General features: G+C 44.3%; 1 protein-coding gene and 1 pseudogene across 1 annotated transcript; both read right to left on the bottom strand.

Annotated features, from left to right (window-relative positions):
- Positions 1-8811: 8811 nt before the first annotated feature.
- On the bottom strand, positions 8812-13361 carry LOC101786730 (annotated as a pseudogene).
- A 1033-nt stretch (positions 13362-14394) lies between these two features.
- LOC101778112 (protein synthesis inhibitor II) lies at positions 14395-15487 on the bottom strand. Its single transcript, XM_004982764.2, has 2 exons — positions 15405-15487; positions 14395-15324 (listed from the first exon to the last, which is right to left on the bottom strand). Exons 1-2 carry the CDS (start codon positions 15482-15484, stop codon positions 14511-14513), a joined length of 894 nt encoding a protein of 297 aa, XP_004982821.1. The 5' UTR covers positions 15485-15487; the 3' UTR covers positions 14395-14510.
- Positions 15488-15883: the final 396 nt, after the last annotated feature.

Below are 15883 nucleotides of genomic sequence, written 5' to 3'. Positions count from 1 at the left end.
GTGGTTGATACTGAAGATGCTCCTTCTCCTCCTGCCAAGAAACGTCGAGTAGTGCGGAAGAAAGCTGCTGCTCAGCATGTTACAACTTCATCGAGTTTGAGCCCCGAGGGGTCATAGGGTACCAAGGTGTGTAGTTGCACGTTGCATTCCAGTATCTTTGAGTTTCTTGTTAGTCATATTACTTTGAAGAATACTAACGATATTAGTCTATGTGTTGGAAAGGCCGCCGACTTGACCTTTGGCGATAATGAGGCCACTTCTAATGAAGTAGTCGTGATTGCCGGAGACGCAGTTGCCAGTGTTGCGGCTGTTGAAGAGCCGCCTATGGAGGCGCCACCTTTGAACTCGGGATCCGTAGCCACTGAGCAGGTAGTCTCTGCGCCAATAGTCCCTGAGTTGATAGCCCCCGAGCAGGCTACTGGGCCATCGGTTGATGAGGCTACAGCTTCTAAGCTGGCGGATGCTGTGAAGACACTAGGGGTGGTTGCTAACGCTTTGTTGTCTGAGGGTGTTGCCGGTGGTGAGTATGCGATCTATTCTGGTAGTCGTGCGTTCGTAGTCTCAACCTTGGTTCTGTCAGGACTTGGCGGCGGAGTGGAGGACCTTCCTCCTGCGACCTTTGTGGTGCCGAGTATCCAGCCGGTGGTAGCCGAGAAGAAGTGTGTTTGTTTGCCCTCGCGGTCATCTCGGTAAGGGTTTGTGTAATATTTCCTTTTGATGATTTTGTAATCTGTAGCCAGATTATGATCTTGCGACTTGGTTGATCCAGGGATGCAGAAGACATTATTCCTGTGGAGGTGGGGACGGAGGCTAATCCGCCAGCTATACTCTCTGGGTCCATAGTCGACTTGACTATGGATGATGCACCTGAGATTGACGACGCAGGTCGTCTAGGTGCAACTATATCCATGCTCCAGGAGGTCATCCACTCAGTAGAGGGCCCCGTCAATCCCCGAGAGTTCTTCGGGCGTGCCGTCTTCAACAGCTGAAGTTGCGCCAATTGTGAGTACGACTGGTGCTAAAACCTTGGCACTGGTTGTTGCAACAGAGAAGGGTGAAGTCGGCGCAACAAGTTTGTTATTGAGTGTAGATACTTTTTGGAAGGGGTACTCCTTTGTATCTGATAGTTGATCATGATTTTTCTTCGGGGTCTATTGTGGGTAGAGAGCCAGAACCTGAAACTGCCAAGAGTATTGGTGGTCCGGTACTCGAGTTGCCACCAGAGTTGGAGATTAGGAGAGCTATCCAAAGCTTTCAGGTGCGTCATAACTCATTTTCTATCTTATTGTGTTTTGACGAGTCTTGATGGCTTGTTTTGTGTTTTTGAAGGATCTGTATGACAAGGCTCAGAGACATACTCGGGCTCTTCAAGAACGCAGTGAAGCCATGCAGCGGGTAGCACATTTGGAGCAAGAGTGTCGCCGCCTTGCAGATTCCTTGAGAGTTCATGAGGAGGCTGCCAAGTCTTTTGCAATTGAAAGGAATGATCATGAAGTCCTCTAGGAATGATTGGAGAGTCGTTATAGATCTTTGAGCTAGAGATACCATGGTGAGTACTCATACTTCTTGAGTATGCTTGATTGTAGTCATAAATTCTGATCTATGATATTTTTGGCGCAGAGCTTAAAAGCAAAGAGGTCGCTACGAGTAGTCAATTGCTTGATTGGAGAAACGCTCATGACTGGGTAGCTGACGAGGCTGCCCATCTTAGGACAACATTGGCTGAAACTCAAGCGGCTTATGAGCGTGAGAAAGAGAGGACGAACTGGAATGGAGTGATGCTTGCATTGGCTATGATGTCCTGTAGAAGCCATGGTAGAACTATTGAACGGCTGGAAGGCGATCTTCACGAATCGACTACTACTGCTCAAGATATAGTCAACGTCGTTGCTCCACTTGAAGATGATGCTGAGCCTCGCTCGCTAGCCGAGAGACTAAGGGCTGCCCCGGGTAGAGTTGCTGGACTATGTAAGACTATCTGCAAACAAGTCCTTGCAGTGGTCAAGTCGTATTACCCGAGGGCAAACTTGTCAGCGGCTAGTCAAGTCGTATTGCCTAGCCGACAATGGCGTCCTCACTAGTCAAGTTCTTCTCGGTTTGCCTCACCGTCTCTGTCATTGTATGGATCATCTTCAGGTAAGCCCCTCTGCCCCTCCCTCTCTGCCGGCGTGGCCTAGAGCTGGAGGATGGGTCCGGCCGTCGCCGCCGCCCTCCGCTGGTCGGCCCAGCCGTCACCGCACTCCTTCGCTCCGGGCATCGGGCACCGTCCGTGGTGGAGGGCCACCCCACCGCCCGATGTCCGCGAGGGAGACGACATCGGGATCCACCGGCCATCCCGAGCTAGGAGAAAATGCAGCCTTGCGAGATCAGCCGTGCTTCTTGCAGGGGCTCCATCATAGCAGCGGTGGCGGGATCTCTCTCGATGATTCTCCCTACCGAGGGCGTGTTCTCCTCCTCCAGGTACAGCAACCATCCCTGCCGGACTCGATCTGGTCGATTCGTTGGTCTTTGGTTGCCATCAATCTCCCAGCAATCCACCATTCGTCATGGAACCTTGATTCCAGTGCTTGGCTGATGATTCAGATTGCAAGATGAGTAGGTGTGTGTAGTGGCAGTTGCATCTGATTAACTAGCTCCTGATGTACACCACTTGTGACACATGCTAGGTGCTCGATTAAATTACCACTATACATATGCTGTCTAAAATGCTTGTGTTTGTATGTTTTTCGCTGACCTTTTTCATTAACAACATGCTGAATCGGTAAGAATCATATCTCCATTAGTGTTGATATTATCTTATTTATAAAATTGATTTAATAAATTGGCTGGACACCAAATAGTATAAAAGGGTGCTGCAATGGAAAGGGGCACACGGCCGAGGACAAAGTATATGGAATGCATTCACCCACCAGCATGCAGGAATGTACATGCAACACAACTAGATCCATTCTAGATAGTGTAATGGGTATTGCAATGAGCCCTGACCTACATTGGTGCTATCAAGCTTTTACTACTTCCTCATCGATGTATATCTGGTTTTGGTTCCAGATGATACTTATAGATATGCGAGACCAGTTCTAATGTAACTGCAAATGAAGGTTAGTCCACACCATTTGATCTTCCTGGTTTTTAAAAAAATGTTGTTTAAGAGAAAATGAAAGAGAAGTCATTTGTCCATCAATGCTTGTAAAGTATCCATAGTAGTATACCTTATGCTGATTTTTCAGGCTTTATGTTGATCTGATGTTCACCATAACATGCTAATATCATCACGTTCGATCTGTCGTAAAACTTCTATAGGAATTGTAGAGCTGAAGTGTGAACTTTAGAGAGGCGGCGTGAATGTGCCAACATCGTAGAATTTAGTTATTATATTTGAGAATTTTGAATTGCAGTATATATTGTTTATATGCAGTGACTGGTGGTGTAGAACCTCTTGAATCTGTTTGACACAGCAGTTACCTTTTTGTAAATACACCTGTTCTTGTTAGATAGGATAGTGAAATCGCTAAATGAATGCCTTGCCAAATGTGTTGAGTGATCACAATGATGATAAAAAAGCTATTAAAACTTAAAAGTACCAAGTTTTTCTGATTCAGAAACATGTATCTAGTTTCATGGTGCCTACATGAATAACTGCTATAATTTGTTACTTATATTAATGGAGTGGTATGCCAAATCTTTTTCTTTATTAGTTGATTATTTTCAATTCTCAAGTTGCTACAACAGGATATTAGGCGTCGAGGTGTTGTCTGCTGTGCTACGAGGAGTGCAGCTGCACTTCAATTAGTTTTGCCAGTCAACCTAAGGTGATGAATCTGTACTTATCTAACACTCACTCAGTATGAGGTGATGTTCTGACATTATGCTTGTAGCTGTCATTTTTGACCTTATGTTCTCAAGTGGTACTGATCAAATGAGCTACATATGTTGCTTGTCTGATAAAAAAATAGCAATTTGTTCATATAGAATATTTTTTAGAATATTCAATTTTTAGGTTGTATAGAAACAGCTCTAAAGAAACCTTCACTGCAATACCTTCTTTGACCTAAGCTAGGTCATGGTTGGGCACTTCACATAGAACTCTCATATTTGGACATGTTGTTGATTGCTTCCTTTAGTTGTTTTCAGATAGTACGTATTGTCTTGGAAGCTCTGTCCTTTCTTTGGTAGAGATATATTTTATTTTTCCTTGTTCTGTCATGCATACTATTGGAAAAGCTATTAGTTGTTCATCCAAAGAATCGTCCAACTGCAGAAGATGTAATCCTTTGGTGCTCTCTTACCTTCATTTTTTTAGCGCATCGGTTTCAAATATGAGAGATGTTACATATTCATTGATTATATGCATTTCTAAGGTCTCGGTTAGAATTTCTTTCTTTACTAAGTTGCTATGGAATGCGCAGAACAGTATCTTCCTATGGTCCAACATTAGGCCATCAACCAGTTAATGTTCAACTATTTTTTAGAAAGGTGTTTTATGAAATGACTACTCTAAGTTTTCTGATATGATACTGAACAGTAGTCCTGTAACACTTCAAAAAGATGTTTTCCTTGTGCCATTGTATGCCATACAGGTCGCACGTTTTAATTAAATTACTATTCACCAATAGTGATCATTTTTTATAAAGAAAATGATTGTGATTCTTGAAGCTTTTAAACTGATGGTGATTGCTGTGGCAAATAACATTTATGTTTCTTCTTGAGAGTGATATATGTAGTTCGTTTCTCTCTTTCTTCTTAAGAGTGATATATATTTTTTGGGGATTATTAATTTGTGTCAAATGGCAAAGTCTCTTACTAAGTATCTTTTTTTATCTGAGTTAAATCCTTCCAGTTTGTATGCAGGAACTAATGTTGTAGATCCTCTTTATTCTGTTTGACTTTCCAGAGCACAACATTCTTTGCAAGCAAGTGAGAAAATCTGGCATAGAAAAACTCCACCAGAAAAAACTTTTGTATTTCTTACAAAATAATGTACCTTAATAGAAGATAGCAATTTTCTCAAGCATTCCCCTTTTCTAAGATGGTTTGCTGGAAACATGTTATCATGAAGATAGTTCTCTGTCTACATACGTAGACTTGCCAGGCAAAGGAGCATATGCTTCAAGGAGAAGTTTTATCCATCCTTTGTTATCCAATATTAGCTCATGAGATTGGACTATTGGAGAGATTGGATTAGAGTAAATGAGAGGCATACAAGAGGTTGATCAGCTAGCATGGGATTCCTTATCTGATCCATCAAGGTACACTGTGTATAATTTTTTCCTTCTTTCATTATTTTACTTTATAGTTATGCAAATGTTTGAGCCCATGGTTGCCTACTTTCTACTTATTGCCTGCTTTCTGATTATATATCAAGTATAACAGATACCGATGTTCATGCAAATTGTTCTGAAACACACCATGTTGTAACTCTAGGTCGATGTTGAAATGTTCCTGGGCTATCAAGAATTCAGGATAAATCATATTCAACACTTAACTTCAGATTCAGTGGAATTCATTTATGGACAAATCAATACCTGATCCACCAACAGGTGTTCTCCTTCATGGCATCCTTGGGAGCAGGAAAAACTGGGGTAAATGAGCAGTGCTCAATACATGCCTGAAATTTGACTTAATCTTGTATTGGCGCATTTCACATTTTGTTACGAGTTTGCAATTGAACAACAAAACTTGATGTCTTTGTGTTTTGTTTGTAAACCATGTTACTAACAAACTGTTTTGTCTGTGAAGGGTCTTTTGCGAAGAGGTTGGCTCAGGAATTCCCAATGTGGCAGGTCATTATATCTATCATTTTGATGATGGTCTGAATTGCTAAACAATGCGGAAACTAACAAGGATTGATATTTGTTCTCTCCATGTAGTTTCTCTTGGTTGATTTACACTGCCACGGCGACTGAGCATCAATTAGAAATGGGGACCACACACTGGTGCCTCAATTGCTCTTGATGTTCTAAAGCTGGTTTGTAGCTTCTTGCAATTTATGCCTTGGCCCCTTGCTTTCTAATATCTTCAACCATATCAAACATATGGAACAAGATATGTCCCTTGTTTGAAAATAAACTGCACATATGTCAAACATGCTTGCGCAATATCTGCATATTCATTTTTTATTGCAAATCTAGCTTTATGCATTCGTGGACTGGCTGTGACTTCGCCTAACTCTTCGCGTCATCTTACACACATCTGAATCATATAATAAAATGCATATTTCATGTTACTATAATTTAATAATCATCAGAATGCAAAATGATTTGTGGCCTAGCACTACACCTGTTTTAAAACTTCTATGCTATACTTACTGATATCTGTTATTTCTCAGTTGTTCACAACTTTTCAGCTCCCTTATCTTTTGCTTTATCTAAATCCAACAGATAGTGTAGCTCAGGCTAACCCCTCGGGTTTTGGTTGGTCACATCTTTGGTGGAAAAGCTTTTTATCTTTTTATGTCTTTAACTCATACTACATTGAACATAATTTAAATGTGTCTTGTTTCTCATAACTTCATAAGTGTTCTTTGCAATGGCCCTGAGTATGGTAGAACAAGATGCAAAACCACTTGCACGTCCTGTTAGAGTAAGCAATACTTCTTACCCTGCGTTAGCCTGAGCAATACAAGTTTCTGCAAGCCTGCAAGCAGACCATTTTAAGAGTATTAATTTACGACAATTTTGTTGGGCAGGTGATAACATCTATGACACGGATTCTACTGATGTGGCCAAGTCTATGGATGCTGCAATTGCTCCAGCCGTCAACATGAAACTTCCTTGGGCTACTGTGATCGGGAACCATGACCAAGGGGGCACGCTGTCACGGGAGGGTGACCGTACAAAGCGCGTCAAGAATTGCGTCGCAACATTCTACATAAAAATTCAATAGAAATAGCGAACCCTTTTTATAATCCAATGGATAACTCCCTATGAAGTTCGATTTATTTTCTTGTGCATAGGGATGAATATGAGATGTCATATATACTTCATCTATAAAGTAAGATGTATTGGTGTGTGATATATATGTTTTGGACCGTCATATATCAGTAACATAATGAAATGTAATTAAAATTATATACTGAATTGTTTCTTTCCAGTAAGATAGAATGTGAATTGCCCGTAGCAACGCACGGGCATGATCCTAGTCTCCAAAAGTATCCAAAACCTACTCCCAATAACTTAATTTTGGATGTGATAAAAAAAAGCTCCAACAGTTCCCAAAATTAACTCCCAATTTATACGCTCAGCTCGGCCAAAATATGCAGCGTCGGGGGCCAAATTTACCCTGGATCCGCGCACTCCCAATCGCCGAGTTCACGCCTGTCGGGCTCCAAAATCGACCGAATGCAGTATCTTCTATGCCTTCCGTCGTGCCCGCGCGCTATTTGCCTCCCGCTATGCACGCCGTTGCTTCGGCTCCCGCCGCTGCCGCCGCTATGCCCGCAGCTGCATCGCCTTCCACCGCCGGTGCTGCGCTCGTCAAATCGCAGTAGTCGCCGAGGTTGGCATCTCGTCTCCACACCTGTCTTCGTCATCTAGGCTCCCGTCGCCACCCGGCCTGCACTTCAATCGTCGTCCCGCCTTGTCCCGTCGCCTCACCACCTAGGCCCTCATGCGCCCATGTTTACAGTGCACAAATGAATCTGGTTAAGAGCATCTTCAACAGTTTGGCAAATGCCTTCCCCATCCATAATTTTTTGGCAAATTGAGGAAAAACCCTCTCCAACAGTTTGGTATCCCAATTCCCCATCTTTTCCAAATTGGCATATCTCCCTGTCTAGCGTGCAAATATACGCGCGGATTCCGTGCTTGGCATCAGTCTTTCTCCGCCCCGCCGCCTCCTTTCCACGCGCGCGAAGACTTTCTTCCCATCTCCTTCCCTCGCGAAGATATTGTTCCCGTCGCCGGTCTTCATCTTTTCCTCGACGCGAAGCCCAGATCATCGACGACAGCAGCTGCGCGCTACGGTTCAGGTACGATCTTCCCTCTATTTCCCGTCGCCGATCTTGATCCTTCATCCACAACGACGGCTGCACTCTAGGGTTCTCGCTAGGATTGATCCACGTCATCGGCTGCTAGGCTTCTATAGGGCCTGCTGGGCCGCCGCTGGGTGCTACTGCCTGCCTCCGCTAGGATGAAAGGCTGTTGTTGCCTGCTTTCTGTCATTAGACAAGGACAAGAAGACATTTACTCTTATACATTGTTGGAACAAATTTAAGGAACAAGACAAGTGGAAAGCCAAGAGGGTGGAACTGGCCGAGCAGGAGAAGCGAGCAGGCAAGAAAAAACAAAAGGTTAACATGGACTCGACACCAAGGAATGTAGAAGCCACAAACACTGAAGATGTCATAGAGATTGCAGCTCCAGAATCCGAAGCAAGAAAAAGGCCACAGGGTGTGAAGAAGGCAAAAGAAGCTCTTAGATGAGGAGGTGGCAAAGCTTGCATGGAGGCTTTGGACAAAATGTGGGCGAAGAAGGAGGCTTTTCACATGGAGAGAGAGAAGAAGAAAGAGGAGAGGTTCCTGGCTTCACTTGAGGTAGAGAAGAAGCGACTCACATTAGAAGAAAAAAAAGCTGAAGCGGACTTGATCAAAGAGGAAAAAGAAATAATGCCAATGGACATGAGCTCCCTTACCCCGGTGCAGAAGCAGTACTACGAGACGATGTAGCAGAAGATCATCGCTCGGCGTTTGGCAAATTATTAGTTCATGTTATTTAATAATTTGAGGAATCAGTAAACATTTGTTTTTTTTTGTGTTTCAGAGAACCTTTTATTTACATGTGATTGAGACAACCTTTTATTGAAAGTACTATGTAGCTAATATAAATCTTGATGATGGTTCCATAGGTGCTCGATGAGGTCTTCTTTCAGCTGGAAATGTGTTTCCTGGTCTCTGATCCTTTTATGAGCATCAATAAATTCAACAGGTGTTCGAGTAGCCTGGCCACGAGAAGGTTCCACATTTTGACCACCATAATCGAACCGCTCAGTAGGGTCGACGAATCCTTCATCTTCAACAATCATATTGTGCATGATCACACAAGCCCTCATGATCAATCCAAGTGTCTCTATGTCCCACAAGCGAGCTGGTCCTCGAACAATGGCGAACCTAGATTGCAAAACCCCAAAGCTCTTTCGACATCCTTTCTCGCTGCTTCCTGTGCTTTGGCAAAATATTTCTTCTTGTTCCCCATAGGTAGAGAGATGGACTTGACTAAAGTAGCCCATGAGGGGTATATACCATCTGCTAGATAATAACCCATAGTGTAATCATGACCATTAATGGTGTAGTTCACATCTGGAGCTCTACCCTCCACCAGGTTCGCAAATAAAGGAGACCGGTGAAGGACATTGATGTCATTATGAGACCTAGGCATTCCAAAAAAGGCATGCCATATCCAAAGGTCGTTCGAAGCCACAGCTTCTAAAATGATAGTGGACTTCTCCACATGCCCCTTGTACTGACCCTAAGATTCTACTGGACAATTCTTCCACGCCCAATGCATACAGTCGATGGACCCTAACATTCCAGGAAAACCATTTTTCTCACCGAGTGCCATTTAGCGTGCTGTGTCGGCCTCATTGGGATGTCTCAGGTACTCATCTTCAAATAAATCAACAACTGCAGCAACAAACCTACGTAGGCTCTCAAGTGCAATACTTTCACCAATGCGAACATACTCATCTGTAGCATCAGCAGGAACCCCATATGTGAGCATACGAAATGCAGCAGTGACTTTTTGGAAGCAACTTAATCCAAGTACATTGGCCGCATTTCTTTTTTTGCACAAAGTAATCATCATGTGACTCAACAGCATTCATTATGCGTACGAAAAGCTCCCTACTCATCCTGTACCTGAAGAAAATAAACAAAATTTCAACAAGACATATAATAGTTAAGTGCATAGTACAGGGCTAATGAAAGGTGAATGAACACCAACTTCCGACAGAATAAATGTGGTCGATACGTCGGATTATCCGCCCAATAATCTTGAAACATCCTTTGATGGCCGCCTTCTCTATCTCGATAAATAACAACATGGCTAGGGACAGAACCACCGTGTCTTCATTTATGACCCGAAAACGTTTGCACAATTCGAGCAGCTGTGATGATGAAATAATCATCGTCATCTAAAGATGAATCGTCATCCAATTCTCTTTGGAGAAGTGATTTGTAAGCAATCATGACGTCGACTAACCCGCCTGCAAATGACAATTGTGCAGCTGAGAACATCAAACAATCTATACAGGATCCCAGCCGCAAGTTATTGATCTAAGAAGCACGAACCTTGGATACCTGCAGTGCCTGACTGGGAGGACGGCGGCCGGCTGCAAGGAAGATCCGGCGTCCTGGCGACCTCTCATGGACTGGCAAGCTGGAAGGAAGATCCCGTCCGTGGCTTCCGTGGCTTCCTAGAGACCAGCACCGGCGGCGACCTCGGGGAACCCTTGTCCGCGACCTAGCGACGCCACGACCAAGAAACCGCGCGACACCTCCCGCGTGACCAGGCGACGCCACCAAGAGAAAAGGCGCGGGCAAAAATACGTGTGGGTCCACAATTTTGGATTTTGGGAAACAAAATTTGCCAAACTGTTGGACATGAGATCTTTTTTTCCTCCCCATATTATTTTGGGAGTTGGCAAACAACAAGATTTTGGAAACGAAAATTGCCAAACTGTTGGAGATGCTCTAATCATGATATATTTGCGCATTCTCATCTTGACACCCTGTGCTGTTACAATGAAAACAATCTGTGTGGCCAGATTATATTGTTTGAGTAGGAAGGTGTTCATCTGTCAGTAATCGAGCTGAACAATCACATTGAGGCCAAAATTAAAGAATCACACGCTGATCATGCATTCAATCTAATAGGTCACAATTGAAGCTAATCTGCTACATCTACCAAAGTTTCTCTTATTGCAAGATCAGCACCGGGGTGCTTTTTTCTTCTGCTGGCACAGCGGCCACTACTAGAGAACTGACTTTAGATCCCACCCCTTTAGTCTCGGTTTAATTTCGGTCCGGGAGAAAAGAGGGTGCGCCACGGTTGGCTGGAATGGGGCGCACCTTTACTCTCGGTTCTTTTTTTGCAACCGGGACTACAGGCCACCCTTTAGTTTCGGTTAAAACAGCTAGTTTCCGAACACCGACGGCGCCACCCTTTACCCCCGGTTGGATCCACCAACCAGGACAAAAGATCCAACCTTTTATCCCGGTTGGATTTTCCAACCAGGATAACCGGTTTACTCCCGGTTGGTAATTCAAACCGGGATAAAATGTTGGATCTTTTGTCCCGGTTGGTGTTACCAACCGGAAGTAAACACCAACCAAGACAAAAGCTCTAATCTTTTGTCCCGGTTAGATTTACCAACCGGGATAAAATCTTATCTACAGGAGGGACCACTCCTCCAGCCCGAGCCACTCCACTCCACAAAGACAGAGAAGCTCATCCTCTCCATGGCGCCGAAGCAAGCCTAGGGGGGTGCTACTGAATTTTTTTTCCTCATTTCCGTGGGGATTTCACTCATGCAAAGTGTTGTGAAGGTTAGCTACTTCATGCTCCGTTCATTTATTGTTGTTAAGCTTTGTTTTATACTTTAGAGAGGGAGAAAAATGAGTTTGTTTGTTGTTAAGCATGTAGAGGATTTGTATTTATACATGTTTTTGTATAATCTGTACATTGGTGGCTGGCACAAAAGGTTGGTTTGGTTCACTCATGAATAGTTATACAGTGTGCAACTGGGGTGGTCCAGTTTATAATCTAGGCAATTTAGTGTATGCATGCCAAGCATTTTATATGAAATCAAAAGCAATTTTATATGGTTCATATCATGCAAGTTTTTCTATTCTTGTTTATCATTTCTGGCATATGCATGCTTCTCCACATGCAAGTTAAATGGTTCCATGCATTTAATTTCTCATGCTCAGTAGGCGATTATATGATCATGTGGTAGGTAATAAAATGGACAGGAGCATGCAAATTTTTTATGTTGTGGATTTGTGCAAAAATAAGTTCAGTAGGCAATTATATGGTCCATATCATGCAATTTTTTGGTTACGAACAAGCAAATCAATCCAATTGCCAACGCAATTTCAGATGACCATTTTTTTACTTTTTCTGGGTGCTTCTGTTGATTATCATGATACACAAACTAGCTTTTCACTTCATCCAACATATTTTTGTTTGTTTGACCTTTTTATTATGTGTTACATGCTAACTGATTTGGTTCATTTTTCTCATTGTAGTGGCAGGTCATGAAAGGAGCTCATCAGCTATGCAAATGTGGGAGGCAAATCAGTTAGTGTAAATAGCATATTGTAAATTTTTTTTTGCAAATTAGGTTCATGTACTTGCGTATGAGAAAATTTGGGACCTGTGCTTTTTTCTGTGAATGTGTGAGTTTTTCTTGCTGGATGAATCACTTTTGTGTGCATCGGTAGTAATCTGCTGGGAAAATTGCACGGGCCTCAAAGAGCTTGGCAGGCTGGCTGCACAAATCCTTAATCGCGTTGTATTGGGAAAAAATAGGAATCCGAGTTATGAGACAAAATAAAAAAAGGGATTTTCTAATTTTTCCTGGCTACAATGGCTAGCTACTATGAAACTCTAGGAAAAAATTTCATATCTGGAGATAAAGAAATTCTGCAGATTACCCGGAAGCGAGCACACGCAAAGCTGCATGGTGGTTCATACCGATGCCCGAGTCCGATCCCGGCCTGCCGTGCCGTGCGATCATGACGTGCCTGCAAATAAAACAAGTATGCACCTAATTCGCCAGCCACCAACCGTGCAAAATTCTTGACCGTAGAGAAATAAACTTTAGTTCCGGTTAGAAAATCTCAAAGAGCTTGGCAGGCTGCTTGCACAAATCCTTGATCGCGTTGTATAGGGAAAAAAAACAAGTATCCGAGTCATGAGAAAAAAAAAAGCTGCTAATCTTACCCTAATACTTTCTTTAGGGAAAAATGAAAAAAAAAACTCCAACCGATCACCCAAAACTTTCGCAAAAGATTGACAATGCGAAAAAAGACCTCGTCGCCGCGCATATATTAGCGAGGCCGGCCCTTCCCCACTCCCCCTGAGCTCCGTTCCCGTGCGCACCATATGCTTCCCATGCTCTTTTTTTTTCGCACGCGTGCACCGCCTGCAGCGCACCGGCCACCGCCTGCTCGGCCCGCGTCACTCACCCCACGCCGGCCAGCTAGGTAGGGAGGGAAGGAGAATACGTGTTGGCTTGGCTTCGGGCAGCTGGATCGGGATTGGGAGCAACGGGCGCGAGGTGGAGGAGCTGCTAATGGCGAGCCAGGACATCACGCATCCATGGCCCTCGCCGCCGCCGTTGCTGTGGTGCTCGTCCACGGCCATCGCACAGTCCACGATGCGGCCCTTGATGTAGCGTACGACGCACTCAATGCAGAACTCGTGTGCGCAGTGGAGCTGCGGAGACCCTGGACAATGGACGAGAAAGGCCGGTGATGGGTGAAATGGATGCAGGACGGCGAGGGAAGCTGTTGGTGCGAGGAATCGAACGGAGGCGGTCGGGATACGGTGAATTTAGCCGGCGGCAAGCTCTGCTCAAAGGAGCGATGGAGCTCTATTCTGGAGGTAGATGGGGGCTCTGTTCTGGAGGCAGGCCCAATTATGATGACGTGGCAAATATTGGGGGTAGTTATTGGCGTTCTGCTGTGGGTTGATATGTTTTTAGGGAAAGAAAATTTTAGCATAGCTTCTAGTACATCATTTTGGAAAGAATTTTTTAGGGAACCGTTAGAGTTGCTGAGCTTGGCCTAGAGGAGCAGGAAGACCTTGTTGCTGTCGTCCTCGGAGATCTGTTTCCCCTTTTATCCTTTTTTTTCCTGCTTAGCTGAGCTGCCCGCTGGATTATCTATCATCTATGATATGGAACATAAACATCAGGTAAACTAGAACAGATATAGATTTAAGGCATCCTATGTTACAGTAGATGTCGATGCTTGAGAAAGGGTAGTTCTAATTAAAGCTCCACCTTGAGACAATTTTATCTTTTTTTTTGGATTTCAGACTTTACTGAAACTACTACTTGCTGATATTTACTGTTTAGTGTAAATAGCATATTGTAATTTTTTTTTGCAAATTAGGTTCATGTACTTGCGTATGAGAAAATTTGGGACCTGTGCTTTTTTCTGTGAATGTGTGAGTTTTTCTTGCTGGATGAATCACTTTTGTGTGCATCGGTAGTAATCTGCTGGGAAAATTGCACGGGCCTGATAGATACCACGTGTTGCTCATCCGAAGGCTCTGTGCGTACCAGCGCTGAGCGGTTATACTGTAAAAGGAAAGTTGGGCTCGATTTGTTTACGATTGTGAACCGTGTTTCCAAATATAATAGGAAGATGGGGGACACAGGAGCAGGCAGGAATTTAACACATGTCGAAAATACCATCTCGATACTTTGTGCATATAGCGGTTACAAGTAGTACTACGGTACATTTATTTAAACTGTATGGTAAAGAAAATAAAGTCGTGTGCTTTTCACTACTCGGTGCACTGGCTGATAAGAATCGGCCAAATCTCGGCCAGCGCTTGTTCGGGGGTAGCGATGCCGAGGCCGACGGGAGGTTCCTTCTTCAACCCTTCTGCTTCGCGACTGTCCCATCTGGCCTTGTCGGCTCTCGTGTCCCAAATTCGAAGGGCACACGATATGTCACTCCAATGCACAACAAGTTTGGCTCCCCGCCAGCCGAGCGTGCCTGGACCACCATTCTCCCACAACTCATACATCCTTTGCCTGATAAATGGAAACCTTTGAGCTTCCATGAACGCTACTGTTAGCCTCGCTAATGCTAACTTGATCACGTGGTCAGGCGTTGTGCTTGGGTCGTACTCACTCAAGACAGCTATCGCGCTTAAGATTTCAGCTCTACTTATATCTAAATCTACTAAAAACTCCCAAGGTTCATGACCCGTCCCCGGCCCACCTCCAACGAGGCTTGCGTAGTTACTTTTAAAGCCTAAAACTGTCGACCCCGGAATCACGTACTCATGATCCTCATCTACTTGGAAACTGAACCACTCACCTTTCTGGTTGGTGAAGCCAGATAAATACAAATTATCGCTTCGAAAAGCTAAATTGGTGCTTGCAGTCCCCTCGCCCATTAGGAGAGGTATGAACCAGTGAAGAGGCTTGTTCTTGAGGTCTTGAACAGTGAGCTTTGGGTTCCCGTATTCCGCTAAATCGATCGGGTCCTTGTCGCGGTGGTCAAAGATCCAAGTCTTCATTGTCCCGAAGACCGACATGTACCCGTGGGTATCAAGATGGAAACTTGCGGTCGAACATGGCTCGTACCACCTGCATATGCAACAAGAAGGCAATTAAGCAACAATTCAGTCACGGAAACAAAGCACGTCTTGGGAGAAATTACTACTTACTCTTCTTCTCCTGCTCCCGATCCTGCTGCTACGTTGAGTACAAGCACCACAATAGCCAAAACAACTCTCGTGGCACCCATTGGTACTAATGTTCCCAGCTGAAAGGTGCAAAGCCGCATCCCTTTTTATCCAATGAGGGATGAAAAATTTGTGGCAGCAGGGCACCGCGGATGGCCGCGTTTCTGCCCCAACGGACGTTTTCTTCATGCGTCTCATGGCTTTAGCGTTTCGGGGTGGTAGGTTGGTGGCATGTGCCGCATGCAGGCATGCATTGCAAACAAAATAAAGTGAGCTAGCTAGTCACTCCAATGTGCCGCATTGCAGGCATGTGCCGCATGCAGGCATGCAGGACGACTCGCCACCGTGTGATCCCAAGCCGCTAGCTAGGATGGCGGCTTCCTCCTTTCACTGGAATGCGTTGAGCCATGGAGCTGTTGACATTTTACTTAAAACGGCAGCACGAAGCCTGATGTTGCATA

Source organism: Setaria italica, chromosome IX (assembly GCF_000263155.2).
Source record: "Setaria italica strain Yugu1 chromosome IX, Setaria_italica_v2.0, whole genome shotgun sequence".
Taxonomy (NCBI): domain Eukaryota; kingdom Viridiplantae; phylum Streptophyta; class Magnoliopsida; order Poales; family Poaceae; genus Setaria; species Setaria italica.
This window is presented reverse-complemented; position numbering and strand designations above follow the sequence as displayed.

Excerpts from the sequence above, each read along its gene's own strand:
- LOC101778112 (XM_004982764.2), bottom strand. The coding sequence starts at position 15,484 with ATGGGTGCCACGAGAGTTGTTTTGGCTATTGTGGTGCTTGTACTCAAC. Across the intron at positions 15,325-15,404 it reads TCGGGAGCAGGAGAAGAAGA|GTGGTACGAGCCATGTTCGA; the intron begins GTAAGTAGTAAT and ends TTGCATATGCAG.